Raw genomic sequence first — 24,009 nt, 5'->3', positions numbered from 1 at the left:
TTTCATTTTCGGCTTCCATGGGATTTCTCAGATTCTTCAGATTTCTCACCTTCTGTGCTCTGCATTTCTTTCCAGTGAAATACTTACTGACAACTGTTGGTAGGCTAATACAGAAACAGGGGTTTGAAATTATTTGCTTCTAAGACATGGAAATCAAATATCTGAGAAATCTCTCCAAAATCAAAAAGATCTGAGAAACTGAGTAACTCTCAGCATGTTAGTCAGACAAAAAAAAAAAACTACTGCAGGGACACAGGAACTGGAATTGTCCTCTCTGTGCTTTGATGCACAGAGAAAAGTATCCCATCTTCTAAAAAAATCACATTCTGCTATTCAATACCTTGCATTTCAACAAGGAGGACTGTTTGATATTTTTAACAAATAACAGAAATAAATCAAAGCTCTTTTTCTGAACTGTCTGAAGCCACGTGTCTTCCCCAGCTCCCCACACAGTCCCTGCTACTCTCCCTCCTCCCTTCCTCTTACTCCACAGGCCAATGACCTCCCAAAGGCAATAAAAGCTTTCTGATTCTATTTAGTATGTTCACGCAGCCCCTATGATATAGTACGTTAATTGTGAACAAGTTACTGTAATCACAGGTGCTTCTACTGAGAACTTCAACATGGAATAAACAAATTGACTTATGTAGGCAGGGAGGGAAGGGAAATGGACTCTCACTGTCCACAACCTCACATTATTTGGCTGTAATATGTATTTTCCCATCTGCAAGCTAAGCAACAGCTCCACTCTTCTCAGAGAGAACCTGAGAGGTGCATAGTGGACTACAAATCTTCATGCCTGCCTAGCAGCTGACAGCAAGAAAAAAAGGAGGAAGTTCAGATGCGCTTGGCATGCGTTGGGAAGCTACAATACATTTGCATCCACAAAATGTTATTATTAAGTAATAAGCAACAACAAGGCAAAAAAGATTTCCTTCCAAGCCGTTAAAATTTTCCAGCCGATGGGTCCCGATTAGTCACAACAAAACTATTTCATCAGCGGGTGAAACAAACGCATCCACTCTGGCAGCGCCGCGGCCACGCCGCACCTCGGAGCATGACATGACGCACAGATGCTGGCAATCTGGGGAGGGGGTGGCAGCCTGCTCCACACATCTGTTATTGTGGGAAAAAGCCATGTTGGTGTTTTGTCAAATTGCTCTATTAGTAATGAATACAGCTGTTTCACATCGGATAATCTGTGTTGCAACACTTCGCTAAGTGACTCTGTGCAGAACTATGCCCTGCTGCTCATGCTCAGCTGTAGTTCTGATTATCCAGGGAGATGCCACAGTGCTTTTAAAATAAAAAAAAGGTTGAGCGCAGCTGTTTGTGCTTCAAGGAATGTCAAAATAAATCGTTTCTCCCTGCCATGTATGTATTTTTCACTGGAAATCACAATGTATTCTGAAATTAGGGCAACTGCCCACTGGTAGCACAGAGCTGTGCCAAGTGTCTCTTCAGCTTTGCTGAGAGCAAAGGTAGCGCTGACCAAGGTTTTAGCATAAACACACAAGAGCCTGAGAAGTTATCACCACCTCGGGTTCAACTTAAGGCTTAAGTAAAGGAAAATATGATCATCCTCCACCCCTTGATAAATCCCTGAATAGAAGTAAGTAAAGGATTATCACTGCTCACAGACTAACTGAAAGCCAAAGGAACATCGCAGTGCTCAAGGCTACAGTTTTTGCTTACTACCCTCTTGTCACATCCGAGGCTGATGTTAGGACCAAATACATTCCCTGTTACAAAGTCATTTCCAACACAAAATACTAAGTCTACTGAGATAGTCACTATTACAATAATGCCTTAAACCAGGCTACAGGTGCAGCACCTTTGAAACCGCCAGCCTGCAATGAGAATGTGGAATTTGTGTCAGTTCTCCCCCCAGAGCTCAGCTTTCAGACTTTGTGCAGCGACAGACAGACCCTGAGGACAGTGGCCCTTTGTGTGCAAGGCCAGGTGGGGAGCTGGGTCCTGCTGCTGGCAGACACCTCGAAGGAGCCTCTCTTTGTCCACAGGTAACAAAACCCTCTGCTTCCAGCAGATACAGCACAATGGTTAACAGGATAGGAGAGCATGTGCAATGGTGAAATGAAGTTGATGGTGATATTTTACACTGAGGAAAGAAAAAACATAAAATCCCACCCTGGTTTCAAGAAGACACTTAGAGGCCAACAAGATTTACAGTTTTCAAGCTGTAGCAAAAAACTTCAAAAAGAAAAGGGGAAACAGCCAGGTGGAAAAAAAAAATAATTCCCAGGTATGCAAACCTATTTGGATGTGTATTTTTGAGATGCTCTCATTTAAGTACGAATAGAAACATCCAGTGGATGAAATTCCCACTTGATTTCCCAAATTGGAAATTCACAAATTTCTACTTTTTTAAAGTTCTAGGGTAAAACCCACTACCTGCACAGACAGTACATGTGTTTATACTTAAGCACCAATTTAGTTCTTCTATGCCTCTTCTCTGCCTCACGCACAGACCAAGAAAAAGGCATTTTTACAGTGACCAGACCCTCAGCTGTGGTGAGCCCATGAAGCTGCAGGGGCACGCTGGGGGTGCAGGATGCCCATCACAGCATCCACCCCAAGGCTTCAGCCCAAGATGTGCCCTCTCAGTCACAGCTGCCAAGGTGGCAAAGCTGACTTGTAGTGTGGAAAAATGCTGCAGGTCCAGAAGCCACAAGCGTTTCCTGCAGAATGGATGCCCTGACATGGGGAAGTACAAAACATGCAGGTCAAGCTGCAAGCAAGGCAGGAAGATGCAGAGCAGGGCAAACTGGCATTCTTCATGTGAATTTGAAATAAGATGTGCCAAGCTCTCTGAAGTCCAAAAGATGCTGTCGCTCTCCTGGTGTTTGGACAAAAGAATGAGACAAACAACAGAAGGAGAGCCCACTGTTTCTGAACTGAAGAATTTATATTGCTCTGAATGAAATCAGGGAGAGATTTCCTCTCCATGCAGCATCCTTTAGTGAATGAGCTCCTGAGCTGAGGCCAGGGAGGAGCAGGGACTCCAAGGATAATCCCTTTGTGCATCCCTCACAATTTACCGATCCCCAACAAGTGTCTGCAATTTTCCATAAAAATAAATTAAATGGTTTCCAGACAAAGAAAAGGCACAGCCCTGCCAGAAGATCTCCACAGGACTGAAGTGACATTTGACTGCCCAGCACCTCCTCAGCACCTCAGCCATCTGCATTTCCCATTTCTTTCTGGGCAGTTCAGCAGATGATCAGTTCTAGTTCACAGCAGAAAGGAGCCTGAGGTGACACAAGTGTAATGAATAGTTTCATTATGGGCTGGGTTTCAAAAGCCCCCCAGCAAGACCATATGCAGAAGAAACAATAAAAAGGGTCTCACACACAAGAGGGTCCCAGGCTCTCTTCTGGAGTGCCCATGTGATGATGCCTCACAGCCACCCAAAGCCTGTGGCACACACACCCAACAAGGAGTGAAAAGCCATCTGTAAACTGAAAAAAATCATTTAACAAGCGGCTTTCTTGTATTATAACCCCGTAACACACAGCTGATGTTCCTAACTCACATTAGTTCATCATTTTCCTACCACAGTGCATAATTAGTGAGTGGATAAATAGGACTGTGAGCTAATGCCACTAAAGTGGAAGTATCACGCTCATTTCTTCCTCCTCCTGACCTCTTCCTCCTCCTCTTTTTTGCTCCTGAACTGTGGGAGCTGAGACTAAATGGCAGAAGATCAGTTTTTCCTTCCTGACCTGGCTAGTGGGTCAGGCAAATGCCAGCACCAGGCAAAGGAAACAGTGGGAAATGATGCAAAGGGTGGAGAGGACATCATGAGGTCATGTCTTTCAGCAGCAGCAGCTCTCCATCAGGTCAGGTCATTTGTATCAAACCAAAGTCAAAAACAACCACTGTTTTTACCAGTAAAAACTGTCTTCTACTAATAGAAAAATCACAAGGGAGAGAAGCACTTTAGAGCAGTGCAAGACAGAAAAGCCACTCAACTGAACTGAAAGCTCTACAAGTAGCAAGACTGAAGAATCATTATCCAGCTTCTGAGACAATTAAAATAAAGGTCTGAATGTAGGTTAGACACACTGGAAGATGTAGTAATTCAGAGGCAAAACACAGAAGAGAAAGAAATCAGAAAGGGGCAGAAAAGAGTTCCTTGTGTACCATGAAACAGCACTGGTGGATGCAAGCAAACCAAATAAAATGACACTTGGGAATAAAATACTATTTTCACTTTAAATCTGTCCAGAAAAATACAATTAAAATGTTGAGCATGATTCTCTACAGCCCCTCATGTTTGGAGGATGTTACTTTGGCCAACACTCCCTCACCCTTGCAGCATGTAGTTTCCCTCTTTTACTCAAAAATACTCTTCAAAAAGACAATAAATCAGAGCATGCAGTTCATTTATGTGCCCTGGAAATCCTTCTGAAGGGGGCAAATTTGCTGCTGAGGAATTTGGAGGGTGTCTGGTGCCCTGCAAGGCAGGCAGAGCTCACCCCACTGAGCACACAACTCTTCTGGCCACATTTCCCAGGCACTTCTCATGGGGAGAAGCATCAGCTGTCTCCAGAGGGAGTCCAAGTCAGCTCCACACATGTACAAGAGTCACTTTGTACTGAGGGAGGGTGGGGAATCTGTGGAGAGAGCAGCAAAAGGCATGCAGAAGCATGCAGGGCTTAGAAAGAGCTCCACGTTCCTTATCAGCAGTGCTGCATGCTGCCAGCTTGTAAGGGCTATCTGGTTTGAAAGGCAATTTTTCAGCCTCTAACTGCATTTGTACTCAGAACAGAATCACTGCTGCTTTAATGACTCTCACTACATTTTTAATTATACAAAGTTCAATTTAAAATTGCCCAGACATTTGCACAAACTGCTTTTAGCAACTCACTAAACCCAGGCAGATAAGACTAACCACTAGGCCTGCCTGGCACATCTATCTTAACAGTAAAAATAAAGCAAGAAAAATAATGCTCCAAATTGGATATTTAAAATGGTCCTTGTCATACAGCTCCTAAAATGATGAAACAAGGGGTTTAAGAAGTTGCAAGCAGAGGAGAGAGAGTAGTATTGAAGTAATATTGCAACTGTACAGTCTGAGCTTAGAAAACAGCTACAGTTCTATTTCTGACATAGCAGTTGGCTCAAATAGCTACTTAATTCCCTTAACCCATCTTGTGCATAAGCTTTTCTGGCTACATATAGAATGGAAATAACTGGGAATGAGCAGCAGTGGATAAATCAGCTTGTAGACCTCCATTTCTTTTGTGGATATACTGTACTTCAGGGCAGAGCACCCAAATTTGATGCTCAGGTATCTGTGCCGACTCTAAAACTGAAATTCATTCAATTTGCTGTGTTTGTCAACAGCACAATTTCAGTCTTAGATTCCCCCTGAGGAAAACTAACCTTCTGTTATTTGAACATATAAAAGGCTGTAGCCTCAAATAAAGCCAAGACATCAATAAATAAATTGAAAAGCCTTTGAACACATCCCCACCTTTCTGTAGAGTTAAGCCTCACTTGAAGAGAAGCTGTTGGAGAGGAGGAGAAAAACTCTTTTGTAAACCAAAGCTTTTGTAAACCAAGGCTCCTTGGCTGAGACACTTACCAGGAAAACATTCAATTCTTGTGCTAAATAAAATTTTTAAAAATATCTAAAAATTAAAATTTGTCACTGCTGAACCAGCTCACCAAGGAGCTTGCTAGCCAGGCTGGATACTGCTCTGGCCTTTTGTAAGGAGCAAATTCCAATAATACTCAAAGTGAGCTGTACCCTGGCTGAGCAGTCAGGATCTAGAAATACAGGTAATAAAAAAAGATACCGAATACACTTTGTAAGTATTCTGAGGCAGGGCATCTTTTAGAAAGACATGAAGACTTTTATACAGTACAAGGAAGAGCCAGGTAAAATTTTCTGCAGACTCCAGCAGTTCCAATGGACACGTGATATATGTGCCATGCAGTGCAATAAAGTGTCTTTAAAAAGACAAATGTACAGAATGAAAATGAGTAGGAAAAAAGGATCAAAACAACTAGACAGTTTCTTATTTAGCCTAGTGAAATCTCTAGGGAGACCTCACATCTGCTCAGGTTTCAAACCAGTTGGTACCCAGAGCCTCATTTAGGGACAGTCCTCAGCCATCCTCTGCAGCCATCACAGCCCCTCGAAACTGTTAAAGCATTTCCCAGAGTAAAGAAATATGTACACAGGCACTTGTGTCCACAAAGGATGGGCACACAGATGACTCTGGAATAACAGCATTAATATGCACGTTCATTTTCCCACTGATTCATTACCTCTCTTACCCAGCCTATTCTGACACATTCATTATCAGAGCAGCTCATAAGAACACAGAATATCCCAAAAGAGAACTTCAGGAGAAGCTTAATTAAATAACCGATTATTCTTTATGTTTAAAAAATAAAGACATGCACGTACACTTCCATGTGACAAGCTCCCCGGGGAAAAAATGTGTAAAATAAGCATAAAGTGTTTATTTAACTCAGAGAAGCAATTAAACCATTAAGAAGAGCTCAAAGTAGGCATTATGCTGATTATCCCTTAATTATGTGCATTCACAGCAGTGACAGACAAACTGCAACAATAACAACTATGTTACCATACTCATTTTTTCCTGACCTGGGCACATTCTACAACAAATCCATCAGGGACGTGTATTCAAGCTGATTTAAGAGTGATGGTCCACATTGTTACCAGCATGAAGATATCTGTGATTGCTGCTCCTAAAACCAAGTTAAACATACCTAAGTTTATTTCCATACAAACAGACCAAGGTATTTATTTATGTCCTTCTCGTGATAGAACATGCAATGCTAATGAGAGCCTAATTGCAATTCTCATCTCTGTTTACTCTGCCCTAATTGCAGCCTCTCTCTCCTGCACTGTCCCCTCCTACCCAGGGCTTGGGACCCCCAGGGTGGCAAGGAGGGTGGCACAGGAGGGTGGCAGAGCTTGATCTGTGCTGTCAGGGCAGAACTGGCAGCAAACACATCCCAAGGAGTGCCGTGGGTGAAACCCCAATGAGGATCCCAAACCTTGCGCTTCCCTTGGATCGAAGGTGGGGATGCAGCTGCAGCCAGCACAGACAGAGCCTGCAAAATGCCACCGTGCCTGCAGCTGAGCCACACAAAAGGCAGGAGCTGGAGCACTTTTTCCACCAGCAGCAGCATCCCACCACAGGGTGAGCAAAGTCACTTCAGAGCTGTCCTGGCAGAAGGAGCCGCGACAGGAACGCGCTCCGCTCCAGCCCCGGCAGGGCAAAGAGGCTGCCAAGGCATGGAGTCGCCAAGAAAATTACAATATGATAGTCTTAATTACACTAATTGCGTTTCCTGGTATTGAGGCAGGATTAATATAGTGTTTCTTATGCTAGATTTCATAAACACAATTGGTTTCAGCTTAACTCTTCGTAATTGTATTGCACAGTTCTTGCAAACAATTAGCCACCAATTATGTTCATTTCGTTTTGCAGATGACTGATAAACATTCCAAATATCAGAATTTTCCCTCAAAGGAGGCAAATTACTTCTAACTTAAGTAACCTTAATGAAGCCTCAGCAAAAATCCTGTGGGCAAATCACCCAAGGCACTTGCTTGCCATTTCCATGCTTGCACCAAGGATTAGAAAAACTTCCACTCTGAGAAGAGTCATGGTTGGAATGGCTTTGGAGAGATGAGTGACCATCTGAAGGTGATAAAATGATCATATATAAACACAAATAAATAAATATACATTTATACAATTTGAATAGTTATGTATATTTTTACAGTTGTACATAGATAGCTCTTTTATGTAAAAGCAAATGAACGTATATACAGAGACACACATACACTTGTACACAAATACTTGGTTTAGAAATCAAACATATTTGAGCCAGTGTACATCTCAAGGCTACAGGTGCTGGGAACTGGACTGGAGGGGCCTAATGAACGCCCCACTCCCACCCTGCTCACCACAGCCCCATCATCAAACCCAAGTGCTCACACAATTGAGAATGGCAGGCATTGTGTTTCAGGCCCCTCTGCAGGCACGGCTCCAACATTCAGAACAATCCAGCCAGAAATGTTCAAAAATGTTATGGTGAGATAATATCGTCTGCTGAGACAAAAATAGTCTTTTATTACGTTACCCAGAGGTCATCTGGAGCGACCTCGCCGGGATGGCATGTGGAGAGCCTCACCCTCAGCAGCAGCAGCAGCAGCAGGCAGGGTAACCAAAACTCCCAGAGTTTCTAGGAATTTTAGGCTGGATTTTTATAAATAACACAGTATAGCTTTGCTTAACAGGTACACCACTTAAAAGGCGAAGCTTGGATAAATAGTATACAGATGGTTATAGACCAAATGGTCACTTTTAAAACTCTGCTTGAAAGCTCTATGGTGAAAAAAATCCCAAAATCCAAGTATTTTGAGCAAAAAAAAACCCCAACATTGCAAGCTCTTGCTTGCCAGTGCTGGCAATACCAAAGCCCTCCCATAACATAACAGTTAAAACATACTTTGCTAACAAAGCCGTACACCAGGGTTTCTGCTCAGGTTCTTTTTTCATACCTGCAGGGCCACAAGCCCTTCACTTGCCAGGAGAAGCAAAAATAAACTTTGCTGCTGAGTAATTTGCAATCCTTCTCAGACACACTGAGTTAATGTGGCTCTGTGCTACCACGTATTTTTTAAGATCTCCTATATGGGGTATATTGAGAGGAAATTAACAGCAACCCAGAGAGCAAGGCACTGCTTGTGACAACCCATCTACACTCAAATGTTGTTTCCCCACCTCATCCCCAACAGAAACAAGAGGAATAAACTGTGAAAAAAACCAGAGCAAGGAAAAAACCCCAAACCAAATCACAAAACACACCATCAAAACTGTTGTTAACAATATAATCAAGAAGGCAAAAGTCATAAGCAGTAATCAAACACAGTCTATAAACAAAGCATATGCAGAACCCTGCAGCTTTACATTATAACACAAGGGGTACATTAATAAAAAACTAAATTGCACAAATTATGACAACTTGGTATTTTGTTAAGCATTGAAAAGAAAAACCCCAACAAAACTCCCACCCATCTCCAGGAGTAGCTTGATTTTTAAGTAGTGTTTGAAGCTCTCTGACCCACAAAGAAAGGAAAAATCAAAATTAATTCTTGTGGTGCTTAAATGAGTAAATCACAGTGTAGGTTTATTTGTTTCTAGGATATTTGTCCTAAATAAATTGGAATATTAAAGTCAGATTCTAGAATTACTGTTAAACAACTATTACTGATACAACTGGATGGCAGTCTACACACTTTGAGGTTGTCACAGTTATGCAATTTCACACTGGTTAATGTGGTTGAGTGGGCTTTTTCCTTTCCTTTTTGTTTTGAAGCCAGTGATGCTTACATCACTTTGATTGCAAAGCTGACTCTGCAGTTTATTTCTGTAATATCATCTATTCTTCAAACCCCTATTAATGAAAATATTCACGACACACTAAATGAGCTGTTGATGTCACAGGCACAGAATCCTCCCTACGGCAGTGACCATGAGGAAACATTAGTGCAGAAGGAACAAACAAGACTCTTTAAGATATGATCACACAAATTGTATCTAAATATAGAAGGGGTTTGACTGTCAGAGTGAAAGCTACCCAGCCCCAGAAACCTGATAACAGCAGAATCAACAGCTGATTCCATACAGCTTTCAACAACCACTACACTAGTTTTTTTATGGTGGGAGTAAGTACAATTTGAAATTTAGCAAAACCAACAATCCAATTTACATTCTTTACCATTTAAAGTCAATTCATTATGATCACTTATCCGAGTTGAGATTTGTTTCAAAATTAAAAATGAGAAGCATAATACTAAAAGCCTTGCAAAGACTCTAAGTTACAATGCGCTTCATCCCCATCCCTAATCCACATCTACATGAACAACAAACATGAACCAGAATCACAAAGATTAAAGAATAAAAAGCATGGGAAACCAAATATTTGCTTGTGATGAGGAGTAAAGGAATTTAATATGGATAATGGAATAATTTCATGATTCTTCTGGCCAACAAATATAATTACTTCAGATTAGGAAAACTGACTACAACTGCCTTACTAATTCAGAACTATAGCTGCACTAATACACTGTAAAAAGACTAAAAGCACTGACTAATGGGTTTGCAATGTCTGTAGCCTGTGGATCTTGGACTTGAAAACCCTGCCACCATAGAATGCACGGGGTCCATACTAGGAGGATTAGCTGCATTTAGCAGGGCTGACACAACTTCAGCATTCCTGCAGATACCCACACACTCAAAGAGATTCCCTGTGTTTTGGGCAGAGATCCAGAGATATTGGGAAATTTAAAAATTGATAGTATGCTGGTACAAGACAGCCTTAACAAGGACCCTTGGATGTACCATGATTCCTGAGTCTGTCAGACATATACATATATATATAACAACACACACACATACACGAGCAAAATAAGGACAGACACAAACCCCAAACACAAGTCCTGCATATTTACAAACCCAAAAAAAGTCTGAAATTACAGCCCAGACCGTATGTTCTAACAGTTGTCTTTAAAGTCTGCTCTCCTAATTCTAGAGATCAACCCATTTCCCAGCAGCAGATTCTCAGGCATTCCAAAAAAATACACAAAAACATCTCCATTTTAGCAAAGGACAAGCTTCAAGAACTGCATCTCTGCTCATGTGGGGGCTGTTCTGCTGGGAAGCAGGATGATTGGTTTTTACATATGTACAAACCAGAATGGTTCAGGTCTTCATTTATTTCTCCTCCTCCAAGGCTCCTGTGCCCTGAGGCCACGTCAGCAGGACACAGCACTGGCTGCCAGGTCCCATCCCAGCCTGGCCAGGGCAGTGGCTTCCCCAGGGACCAGGCTGCAGGGCTGGGAGAGCCTCTGGCCATCCCTCCAGCACAGGTGGCCACAGACCATCAGCAAGGGTCTCAAGAAATTCTTGGTTTCCACATTTCATAGAATTTCCAAAATATCTCCACCTTAGCTGTATCACTGTCCCTTTCTATCAGTGTACTACAAAACAGTCACAATCTAGCATTTGGAAAGATTAAGGCAAATTAAAATTTAATCACATGCCAAAATTATTTTCCTTTTGTCTTGTGTCAGGGGAGCTATAACAAATAACAGCTACCAACTGTAAAGAACCAGATATTCCACCCAGCAAAGCTACAAGTGCAGGTGCATCTGGTTCAAGATTTAATCACACACATGCAAAATAAATTTCCACAATTATTCTTAGCATTATCGGATTTAAAATGGAGAAGCTAAGATTATTCACACAGTAAACAAAGCATCCCATTGTTTACTCTTGGCTTCTTACATGGCTTCCTATACTTGATTGTGGTGTGCTAAAAAAAATAAAACCATGAGATGAACAGGGAATGGTGGGGTGATCTCACAATAACATGGCTAACACCTACTCCAGGTTAGCAGCTCTTTGCTCTCTCTTAGATTTCAACACATGGTTCACAAAGATATGAAAGCCTTAAAGTTGTTTATTGCACATGAAAGGTATAAAGGATACATCACACCACAGTTTTCTAAGGTGACCAAACACTAAAAGAGCAAAGAGCCTTTCTCTGACATACAGAGAGGCACCAAAAACATCAGAAATAACACAGAGGATGAAAGGTTCCTCTGCAAATTCTGGTATTTTCTAGCTGGGCAACAATGTGAAAATAAATTAACAGTGCCTGTTATGATTATATGATTAACAGCTGGTGGTTTATAGCTATGGAATGCACCATGGGTAACATCCCAACAGGAAAGGCACAGCTGATTCCAGGCCTGGGGATATGCCTGTGCTACAGAGCTGAGTTTGCTGAAACACTCAAGTGACCAAACCCAGAAGATGGTGACAATGCCTCTAAAGGATAATATTGACTCTATTATAGATATTAAAAAAATATTTTGGTCAATACAGAGGCTGGTTAGACACTGACATGAGCTTCTTTTCTCAGTTACTCTCAACCACAGCTTTACTCTGGAAGATGTTTACACAGATATTTCCTCATTTGTCCATTAATAGAAAGAACTTTAATAAATCAAAAACTTGTTTGTGCTACAGGGTACTGCAGGCCTGGCTTTTCCATCAAACACTAAATCTAGACACCAAGTACCAGGAGTCAAAGTAAAGTGATGCAAATGAAGGGTAAGAGTTATGTTTTAAAACTTAATAGGGTGAAAAGGGCCCTTGCTGGTAAACAGAAAGAAACTGAGCCAAAGCTTAATAAACAAAGTGTAAACAAAAGCTATTTAATACCAAGAGCTATGCTGTAAAACACCATCACACAGACTGCTCTGCTGCAAGCCCTAATGACCAAAACAGTCTGAACTGAAGCTGCATTTCCTACAGGGAGTTTTCCATCCCCTGGAACCAGCCTGCCCACCAGCACGTAGGTGGAAAGAGCTGAAACACTTTGCAGAAACAAGGAGAGACAGAACCAGAGCTCACCCAGCACTTCACCCCTCCCTTCCCTGCCACAGCCAGGCACGTCCCTCCTGTCCTGCTGCCATGCACCCTGGCAGATGTCCCCAGAGCCTTTCCCCAGGAACTGCCTGACCACAAGCAGCTCCCAACCACCAGCAGATACAGGTGAGAAAGGACAATGTTTCTTTCTGCTCTGACAAATGTAATGTTCTGATCAATGCAGTGCTTTGCAGCATACTACGAATAAAGTCACAAATGTATTTCTTAAAATGTAACCAAATTCTGTAATTCAGGTGATGCTCTGGATAGAACCAAAGGGACTCCAACTCCAGACTTTGGATCTCACCAGCACACAGGCAGTGCCTGCCCTGGAGGGCCCAAAGAACCTTCCACCTGCAGATTTCACCAGTTGCTCTTTAATTAAGTATCTCCAAGCCTTCTCAAGCCTCTATAAGGCAGCAGGACTTCAGGTGCTGCTGCTCTTTCATCTCAGAGCGAAGCCATGCCAGGTCCACTGATGAACAACCCAACATCTGCCCCTGCAGAGTGATGGAGCAGGTGCTCCCAGCTCCTGATGAACTGGCAGCACTGGGAACACAGCCAGCTACCTGAGCCTGCACCTTTCTGTTGTGTCTCCTCAGGTTTCTCTCCTCCCCAGCCTCTGCTGTGACATCCAGAAGATGTGGGATCAGCACATCAAGGGAGGTGATGCTCCCCCTCTACTCTGCTCTCCTGAGACCTCACCTGGAGTACTGCATCCAGCTCTGGGGTCCCCAACGTGAAAAGAAGGTGGAACTGTTGCACAGAGTCCAGAGGAGAGTCAGGAAGATGATGGCAAGGCTGCTGTGGAGACAGGCTGAGTGTGGAGCTCTTCAGCCTGGAGAAGGCCATGAGGAGACCCCAGAACCCCTTCCAGTGTCTAAAGGGGCTGAAAAAGAGCTGGAGAGGGACTTTGGACAAGGTTATGGAGTACCAGGACAAGGTTTTAATCATAAAGAAGGCAGGTTTACATTAGATAAGAGGAAGAAATTCCTCACTGTAAAGGTGTTAATAGACAAACAGGGTGCTCAGAGAAGCTGTGGCTGCCCCATCCCCTGAAAGTGTCCAAGGCCAGGCTGGGCAGGGCTTGAAGTAACCTGGGATAGTGGAAGGTGTCCCTGCCCATGGCACAGGGGGTGGAATGAGATGATCTTTAAGGCCCCTTCCAACCCAAGCCATTCTGGGATTCTGTGATCCATCTGTTCCCCTGTGTGTGCCCATCACCACTCTCATCCCAGTGCCTCGGTCCCCACGCAGGAACACTCCCCAGGTACCACTCACTTGCTCACACTGTGTCCCATCTATTTTCAACTCCTTCCTCCCCTGCAAGAAACTGACTCACTTCCTCATTTCCAACCTCATACCGTAGAGGAAAAAAAAAATACACACTTTGTTTGGTCTGCTTGGACTGTACTAGCAGCCTTATTCCACTGACACACACACTCTTCCTATACAAATATACAGCTGTTAAGCCTTTAATATTATCCATTCCTCTGCAGTACCACACCAAACCACACCCACCCACCAAATTAGGGGAATAATAATTCCAGCAAATCTTTCATTTGAGAAACCACTGCTAAATTTTTTGCATACTTCTGGTCTTTTTCTTGAGTTGCTCATTTTTAGAGACACAGAAAAAGCAGCAGTGAAATTTAAATCTTGCATTCTTTGTTTTACAAGATAAGAAGCAGCAAAGACTTCAAGTTCAAGCCTCAATGGCAAAACACTTGAAAACATCACTTGAAACAAATATCAGTATTAGTAAACTGTCTATGTTTTTATCCTGTTTTCATTTCAAAATGCAACCACCCAAAAGCAATTCAGGTTCTTGTCTGCAACCCAGATATTTATGCTCCAACATAACCACATCCCCTCCACGCCATTGCACATCTGTACCTTGTCCTTGAATAAATCACAAAAGCCAGTTTAATGCAGAGCCTTGCTCACCCTACGCAAGGGTGAATTCCCCCTGCTCCAGGACAGAATTAAAGCAGAATTTTTAACCCTTTAGCATATTGGTTTTCTTTTCAGGCAAATTTTATTCTTCGCTATTCCAAACCTTGTGCTGGCATACAAGACAAAGACTAGAGGTGAGTTTCAAGAGGGCATTTCCAGCAGCATGGGTTAGGCAGAATTTACCAGGAATTCCATCTTTTATTCCATCAGCTGCTTTTCTGCTACCTGCTCTTCTACCTTCTTACAGGCTTTTTGCAGCTTTATATGCATACAGAAAATTCAGTTTGGTTTGTGGCAGAAAATGAGATCCAGCTTGAGGACCATTTACATGGATGGCAATAAAAAGAGCATTTAGCAGTAATTGGGCAATTCTGTGTGATCAATGGATAGAAGCTTTATGCAGCCTGCACACTCTGTACACACATATTTTCAACATGTGGGTGACAAGCAAGGTCAGGTGGCACCAGAACAATCATTCTGCCCATGTTATTCCTACCACAGCGGGTGTGACAGCTTGGCATGATTGCCTTCCAGGAGGGAAAGGCTCTGAACAGATTCTCAAGTATAGCTTCACTGCTCCAAACTATGCACAAACAGTGAATTTTTCAAGTGTGAATGTCAAAACTCTCAGGCAGCAAGAAAAGTTCCTACCAAAGATCTTAAGATATTGGCTAAAAAACTCATATTTAATCAGCCATTAGGGAAACATGAGTTTCCTGAACATGTCAGTTTCATGTGAGATCTATTTATTTTGAAATTTAGAAAGCAGAATAATTTTTATTTTTTTTTAATTCAGGGGTCTGTTTCAATTCCTACCAGATCCAGGCTCTCACCCTGCTCCACATTTCATTTAGTGTGGTTACCACAAAGCACTAGCTAGAAGCAATCTTTCATACAAAGGAAATACAAGGTCCACAGTTAACAGCTGAGTAAAGAAATGGCTGAGGATATGCCCTGCCCTTGTCCTTTTCTTGCAGAGCTAGCAACAGTCAAGTCCTGATTTTTTGACAAATAAAATGGGAATATGTGAAAAGGAAATGAAGCATTTAAAATATCGACATATTTATGAAGTATTTAATACCTGCCAAACTTCCTATAAAGAGCAGCTTTTAAAATACTGATGACAGAGCACATACACATGTTCCATCTTGCAAAGGCACTGAATGAAGATGCTAAACCAGCCTCCCCTGAACCACCAGAGGGGCAGCTTTGCAGTCAGAGCCCCGAGCTTGGTCTGGGTGTTTGGCAGCACGGGGTGAGCAGGGAAATCCCAAAGGAAGCACAGCAGAGATTTGTCATTAACACCCACGTGGACTGAAAGGAACAAAAGACTGGCCATGGAATCACACTTGAATAAAGGATGTGCTTTATGTTTCCACTCCATCCCACAGGCCAGGTGGGCAGCACCACGTGCCTCCCATCCACACAGGCAGCCCCAGGTCTTGGTTCAGCTTCTAGCAACTATTAAAACATTCATCTCAATTAATCCCCAACATCCCTTTTCTTTATCCGTTTATTTGGCTGTGGTTATAAAGGCTACAAAAGCCACATACCACAGCATCTCTATCACATGGGATGGAGAAGGCAAATCCTGAGGAAGTCAGACAACAACACAACTCCTGCTGAGAACACCTGGAACTGTTCAGATGCTTCCCTAAACAACTCACCACGTGGGCTGTGTGCTCACGGGCTGGATTTCTCCACAAGACCAGATTTATTGTAGGGGTTTTTTAATTTATTTTCTGTTTAAATGTCTTCTCAAGGAAATCACAGACCCTCTCCATGCCCACTGACCAGTTGAACTTCTCCCATCCACCATCACCTCCAAGAGCTGCCTAATCCAGGCCCACACCAGGATCTACAGGGCTTATAAATCATTGTCTTAAACAAGTACATTAAAAACAAAACCAGGAATGAAGAGAGCACTTGCTGCAACACCTTGCATCCTCAGCTACAAACACATACTTATTCCTGTTTTTTATTATTTAGTGGTTATTATTTTTTTTTAGGTTTTCAATGATTATCTTACTCCTGTAACCCTGAGGAACTGGAAGAAGCTTTTGTATTTGAGATTTCTCCACCACTCCAAAACATCAGAAACATTCAAATGTGCATCTGTTCTTTCTGGCTTAAAACAGTGATTACTCAATTAGTGGCTAATTACACTTCAGGGTGTTTAAAACAGAGGATATTCCACAGAGGTTTTACTCATGCAAGCGTCTTTTTTCCAACCTCAGTAAGACAAATGAAGATTCACTAAATCATCATCTCCTCTGTTGTTTTTGCCTCAGTCCTCTAAAGCACATCATCACCAGATACACCACAGCTGAGGAGCCAAACAGGGTCCTGGACACAAAGTGGAGCTCACAGAACTTCCAGAACTGGCTCCAGGAGCTCAACCTGAAGATTTCATACTGCTCAAAAAAGTCATATGCAAAATTAAAAAAAAAAAAAAAAATATTCTACATAAGCAAAGTTAGCTGTCCCTGCAGAACGGTCACATGGGAAGAGCTTTCATATATCCTGAAGAATTCAGTGTTACCAAGCCTGACATCTCAAGTTTTTATTAACAGTGTTCACTCCCTGCACTCAGGAGAATCACCCAATTTGTAATAAAGCCATCCTTCACACTCTGAATATTCAGCAGCACATCTGATGTCATAACCCTGACTACGTGGCAGTAAGGAAAAAGCAAGTGTCATCTATTCCACAGGGAGCTACCAGCTGAGAGGCACTGCCCAAAAAGAGACTTTCATGCTGCCTTAACATGGTGCTAAAATTATTCCTTATCCTGCTAATCATAGTGCAGTGTGGGAGCATTGGAAAATGCATCATGCACACTGTCTGGGTGCTGCCCTATGTACAGGGAATACATTCACCTTTAAACATACTAAACATTTACAACCTTTAACCATACCAAACATCTATAACCTTTAAACATACCAAAAACTCTGCCACAGGGGAAAAAAAAAAAAAAACAAGACACTAAGTTTTTTGGAGCAAGGGGGTGTGTAATTTCCAAAAACACTGCACACAAAATAAGGCTGTCTTCTATAATAACCTCAGAGCACAAAGCCAGAACTGTCACAAATCCAAATCTTAGTATATTTGCAGGCTGATTACAACAGATCTTCTGCAATAGATCACTATCAAGTTCCACAACTGCGTGGTAAGAGCAGCTTTACCAAAAGAAAAAAAAACCAACACACCATCACCACCACAGTCAGGTGTTTTCCTGTGTTTGAAGAATATATCTAGTTCAGTAATAAAAATATATTACAATAAAGTAGGATCAGAATCTTTAGCTTGAAAAGAGTATAAAGAATTTTCAGGCCAAACTGAAAGGGTGTATACAAATAAACATGAGCTTTGGCAGTCAATTCTGCAGCTATAGCAAATAAAAGGAGACAATCTTAGGCTAGAAATTCTAAATCAATTTTATGAAAGACTGCTGATGAGTACCAAACAAGTCGCACTGGCACAAACACGTTAAATTACAGAATACAGAACCATGAGGCTTCAAGTTGCCTTCATTTAAATACACTGTCTGAACACCACTTTGAGTATGGACAAAATTATAAATAAATGGGGTCATAATTATATTTGTAATGGAAATCTTTCATGTTCTAAGCCAGAATAAAGCATTCTTCTCAAATAAAAGGACTAGCCAGCTTTATTCCTCTGTTAATTGCCACATGGACCAATTTCTTACCACACAGCATGTTGGCTATAAATCTCAACAAGCAGCTTTAAATTGCAGTTATTATTGCTCATCAAGACTAAATAACCCTGGATGGTGTTCAGGGAAGCTTCTGTAACGTCTATCTCAAACAACTATTAATTCATCATTTCCATGGGGATGGAACTTCAAGCAAGAACCACCCACTCCTCCACTGCTTAAATGGAGGGGGTGTCACAGAAAAGATGCAAAGAGGCTGCAAGATGGGCCTGATAAATAACAGAAGAGAGAAATCCTCCTGGACTTCCAAGAAATGCATGACTCATTCTGAGATACTGAGCTCCTAGAATACAGAGAGCAGCCACGTCTGCAAGTTCTCACTCCCCAGTGCTTCAGCGCATTCTCAGAGCTGCAAATCACATTTTTGGAGAGAGGACAGAACAGGTATTCCATAAAGCAAAGCAATGCTCATCCGTGTGTTTGTGCATCCTCTTACCTTGGATGCACTGGAGGGTTCCATCCTCAGCCCTTATTGTAAAGGTTTCACCTGGATTAACTTGAACCAAAAAGACCTGCAGAAAGAAAAATAAACATTTGTTTCAGTGTGATCTCCAAAAATTAAAATCTCCCTGAAACAGTAGCTGTGCTATCCCTTTTCTGAAAGGGGTGGGGAAGCAGGGAGGGCACAGACTGGCATCTTACACCTGTGGGTCCCAGACTGCAGGAGCAGGCAGAGATCTGAAACCCACCTACACTTTAGGAGCTGAAATGAAGATGTAACTGAATTGCATACAGGTGAGAATTATGGCTTTGAGTCCCACACCAAAATCTTGAGGGTGTGTCTAACTTGGCCAAATGCTGGTAGCTGAGGACACAAATCTTCAGACCACTGGCACAAGAGAACAGAGAGTTCACCAACTCCAACATGCAGCACCAATCCATAACAGGGTTTCAAGTTCACAGGAATAAAAGTTTTTTGCTCTGGGGAGTTGATGTTTTCAAAAATTTATATTTCAGTCTTGCACATAACAGATCTCAGTTAAGCAAAATATGTAGGCACACACACAGTTCAACAGTTGCATGCAGAACCAGTAATAAACTATTTATTAACAAATATAATATTTTTAAAATAATAAAACTATAATCCCAGTCTCCCATTGCTGAATCCTGCAGATGATGGGATAACACAAGGACCAGGAAGCACCAAAATATGTCCAGTTCATAGTATGTTGTATCATCTTTATAAATTTTCAGGTATCTGAAACAATGGGTTTAAAACCTGTGATTTAGAATCCTTTCTTAAATGGACAGTGTCACTGAGGACTAGAGACCATTTATCCCACCTTGCTGCTCGTGAAACTTTCACTAAAACACTTCAAACACACTTCTGCTAACTGCTTTGTCAGAAGTTCAATCAAGATATAAATTAAATTTTCAATTTGTACCAAAATTAATCTACATTTTTTTGTGAGATCTCTTTCTAAATTTAGGTCTGGTCTTTATATTCTGGGACATCTGCGTGCAGAATTCAATCATTCAATCTGCAACGAGAGAATTTGAATTCATGTTGTGTTTCTGAATTCCTTAAGCCAAATGCATAAGATAATTATTACCTAGATGACCTTTTGAATTACAGTAATCCTACAGAAACCCATTATTCCACCAACATTTTTAAAGCTCAAGCTGGAAATCAGAAAATGACATATGAAAGTCATTATGTTGTCTGGAACAATCATTTCTCAGGGAGCACTGATCAGAGTGGATCTGGTCCAGCACACAGAGCACAATAAATGGTTCAGAAAAGATAAAAGGCACAAAGCCATTCCATCCCTAATCTCCAAACAATCAACATTTAAGTGACAGCATTTAAGTGCTTTTCTGCTATGAATAGGCGTGAATTATCCACCACAGGACATGGGCAGCAGGTCAAAAGATGTGCAGAGCAAAGCAATGTCATCCAGCTTAATAAAAAAACCCAAAACAACCAATCAACAAGAAACCAGAACTCGAAAGAGGCCAAGACTCAGAAATATTTCATCAGCTTATTTGCATTATGTGTCTACATCAACAGCCCTAAAGCTGGTTATTTACTAACAAATTGGATTAACATAAATCGGAAGCCCTTGCACACCTTTACAACTTGGAAGAACTTGGTGCCCTCAAAATACAGACCTTAAGACTGATGCCCTGTGCATGTGAAGCTCCATCCTTTCCCTAAAGCAGGACAGACAGATTCCTCTCCCTACCCAAGGCACTTGCCTACCCCAGAGTTATCAGAAAATTTACAAATTCCTGTCCCAGGAGTCCATCACCAGCACAAGTGTCCACATCAGCACACCTGCAGTGGTCCCTTTACAATAATTCCTTGGGGTGCTGCATTTTAAAAGGTGATATTCCCATTCACAGCTGCTGCTTATGATGGTCAAAATGAAGCAGCATCATCCTTAAGGGGTTTTAAAGACAAATTGTTCCAGTAACAAGTTTGTTTCCTGTAGAACAGCAGCCACACAGCTTTTTCCCCCCATCAGAGCCTGTGGGCAGAGCCCGGCACTTATCTACAATAGCTTCTATTAAAATGTTATAGATATGGAAATAACTCCTTACTGACAGATGCTCAGATCAGACACCTTTGGAGCCCAAGAAAACATTTACAGGCTGTTGCTGGGGGAAGGCAGCAATATCAAGAGCAAACAGGAATAGCCAAGGTGTGACTGACGTGGGTCAACAATGGAGCAAGGGCTGGGCACAAAGGCAGGACATGAAACCAAAGTGGCCTCAGACCCGGGAGCAGCAACCCTGCTCCTCAGGCACGATCCTTCCAGAGGCTGCAACCTATCCCCAGCCCCTCTATTCCCAAAATTGGGGTACTGGGGTGCCCCCATAACCCATCCCACCACCCAGTCCCCCCATGCTGCACACAACCCCCCCAGAGCTCACAGCTGCACAGCACTGACCAAAGAGATGCAGGAATGAGGCCAAGCCATTAAAGCCAGCACATGTTGAGTATTATATATAGGGCACCTTCCAGCCAACACCCCTGATTTGTCCCAGTTGCCTGGGACAAATAGTGTCAAGGCACACTGCAACTTCTTTTGTTTATACACACCAAGTATATAAAACTAATTCCATTATTTATTTTTCCCCAAGTCCTCATAAACAACAAAACCATATTCTGCAGCCTGGAACACAGCTTCCCTCTTTCACACAAGGGATCTTCAGGAGAAGCCTCGTTTCTAAAGCTTTTAATTAAAAAATCTGAGGAAAGCAATAAAAAAAAGTAAACATAAAGATAACATCTCTATTTTAATGAAAACAAACCCAGATGATCTTTAATTGTGCTATGCCTCTTCCAATATTCATCATGCCAACTATACATAATTATGAGATGGCAACAGAGGAGAAGAACTTGAGGGGTCACTTGGAGCCCTCACTGCTGGCTGGAAGCATCTCAGGGTGTGGTCTCATGTCCAAGGTCACCCCAGCCCACTTCCAGTCCTTGGCCTCCTCCCATCCAAAAAGCTGGAGCACAGGACAGCTGGGAGCAGGGCATCAGCAGCACAATCCCAAAGGATTTTTCTTTCCCCTAAAAAGTACTCTGATGTTTAACTCAGCAGTTTAATCCACTCGGGGCTGAAGCCCAGCCATACCTGCTGCATCCTCAGAGAAACTCTGTTATCTCCATAAAGCTCTTTTTGCACTTATTTTGCATTTAAGGATGTCATTCTATTTTACTGAAAGTCATGTTTGTTGGGTGATGAATGTTACTGAGTTGCATAGCTACTATAAATATTTACAATCCCACAGAGTATGTCCAGACTAAGTTTGCATGACAAGCCAAGCACGTGTCACTCGTGCCTCCCCTGCTCCCAATATCCAACTCTCATGGCCAGGGGAAGCAGGGGAAGAGACTAAAGAAGTGCCCACAAAGCTAATGCAGGCATAAGCTCAGGTTCAGAAATAAATAAACTGACTCTAGGAAGTTTTGGATTGGATATTAAGAAATAATTCTTTTACTATGAGGGTGGGGAGGCCCTGGAACAGAGAAGCTGTGGATGCCCCTGGATCCCTGGAAGTGTCCAAGGCCAGGTTGGATGGGGCTTGAGGCAGCCTGGTCTGGTGGAAGATGTCCCTGTCCATGGCAGAGGGTGGAAAGAGATGGGCTTTAATGTCCCTTCCATCCAAAGCACCCCATGATATAAAACTACAAATACTGTGGGGAAACCCTCTCATGAAAAGGCAGAAATGCCACCTGATAAGGACCAAGGGCATACACTATTATATCTCTTCTGTACACTACTGGTTTACTTATGCAAGAGTTTGAGCCCACAGCAGAAAATTCACACTCAAAGCAGGCCATCATCCCCCACCTGCTCTGTGGCCTCTCACAGCAGTGAGTGGGATGACATTCACCTGAATCCGTGTGATGCAATTCAGCCCCAGAGCTCACTAAAAGTATTTCCCCCTTATGAGAATATTTTCCTCACTAAGGTCAAAGAGCAGCTTGCAGGGCTTAGGCTTATTCCAGCCCCACATTAAACATTTTCCCGTGTGGTGAATTTTCCCTTCCATGAGATATATCACGCTTCACACAGCTGGGGAGCACAACATCAGAGGCAACACCTGGGATCCAGCCACAGGTTCCTCACAAATGCTTGAAACCATTAAAATTTATTGTAATTACGGTTTCTATGGCACATAACTTATGGAATGCATTGCATCTTTGAGAAAAGAAAATAAACTAAGCAATCACTTGTATCCATTCCATTACCTACTTTAAAAGACTGTGCCCCACTAAATTTCCAGGTGCATCCCCACAGGAAGGACCAGAGAAGCCACACCACTCAGGAACACATCCCTCAGTCACACAGAGCAGGTAGGCTAAACACTTCCAGCATCTCTTCAGTAAGAAAAATCAGGGAACGTGTTACATCTTAAGCAATAAAGCTGACTTTTAAAAAGGAATACTTCAATTGTGTCTGAAAAACGCTTTCTTTTGACTGGACAAAAAATAGAGGTATTAATGGTATTAATAGAGGTATGAAGTGAATTGCTTCAGTTTACCATGAGTACTCTTTACAGCAAAACCCACAAGTGGTAGATCCTGAACCTCCTGATTTATCCAACCTTAAAACACACACACCAAAGAAGCAGTAAAACAAAATAAATTAATAAATTGAGAAACCACAAAGAAGTAACTAAATTTTGGCAGAAAGTTCATTCACTCAGCTCAGACGCTGTGGCTCAGTACAAAACCCAGCTAAAGTGCTTTCAGTTGTTTGCAAGGTGCACAAGGAAAGCACCAAATCTTGTTCCTCCTTCAGCTGTGCTCTTGTCGCCCTCATTTAAAGCCTGTGACCCTAAAAGACAAGAACAAACACACACAGCACTATGTACAGTGCCTAAGCTCAAGCCAAGTGGTGAAACCACAGGGTAGGTAAACACAGCTTTACAAAGAGCAGGCAAGCAGAAAACCTGCTGCACCTCTGCAGGTGCAATGAGTGAACCAAGCTGAAATAAAACTTCTCCAACTAATTAGCCCAACATTCTGTACAGAGGTGCTGTAGCACAGCTAGCTGCCCCTCCACTTCATACTCCAAGCTTTTTAGAGCTTGCAGTGGAGTACCTACAGGAAACCATTGAAATTCTTGGACCAAAAGGTTAATTATTGCTCCCTGAATCCCCTAAGGAGTTACAAGTGGATTAGAAGCAGAAACAGCTCTGGAAGCAACATGAAAGCATTAAACACAGTCAGCAGTAGTGGACATAAAGTGTGGGAAACTAAAAAAAAAAAGTCAGTGCTAGAAATGACATTTTGGGTAGTCTAGAGGAGAGGGATTACTGTCAAGCAGGCAGAGACAGTCC

The 24,009-nt window shown here is 42.3% G+C and overlaps 1 protein-coding gene across 1 annotated transcript in view; it reads right to left on the bottom strand.

The window, feature by feature from the left end:
• Nucleotides 1–24,009, bottom strand: part of FNDC3B (fibronectin type III domain containing 3B) — a 185,220-nt gene that overhangs the window by 121,682 nt on the left and 39,529 nt on the right. The window contains exon 3 of the mRNA XM_030954819.1: nucleotides 18,644–18,719. Coding sequence (XP_030810679.1) covers nucleotides 18,644–18,719 — 76 coding nt within the window. The remainder of the gene's footprint in view (nucleotides 1–18,643; nucleotides 18,720–24,009) is intronic.

Source organism: Camarhynchus parvulus, chromosome 9 (assembly GCF_901933205.1).
Source record: "Camarhynchus parvulus chromosome 9, STF_HiC, whole genome shotgun sequence".
Taxonomy (NCBI): Eukaryota; Metazoa; Chordata; class Aves; order Passeriformes; family Thraupidae; genus Camarhynchus; species Camarhynchus parvulus.
This window is presented reverse-complemented; position numbering and strand designations above follow the sequence as displayed.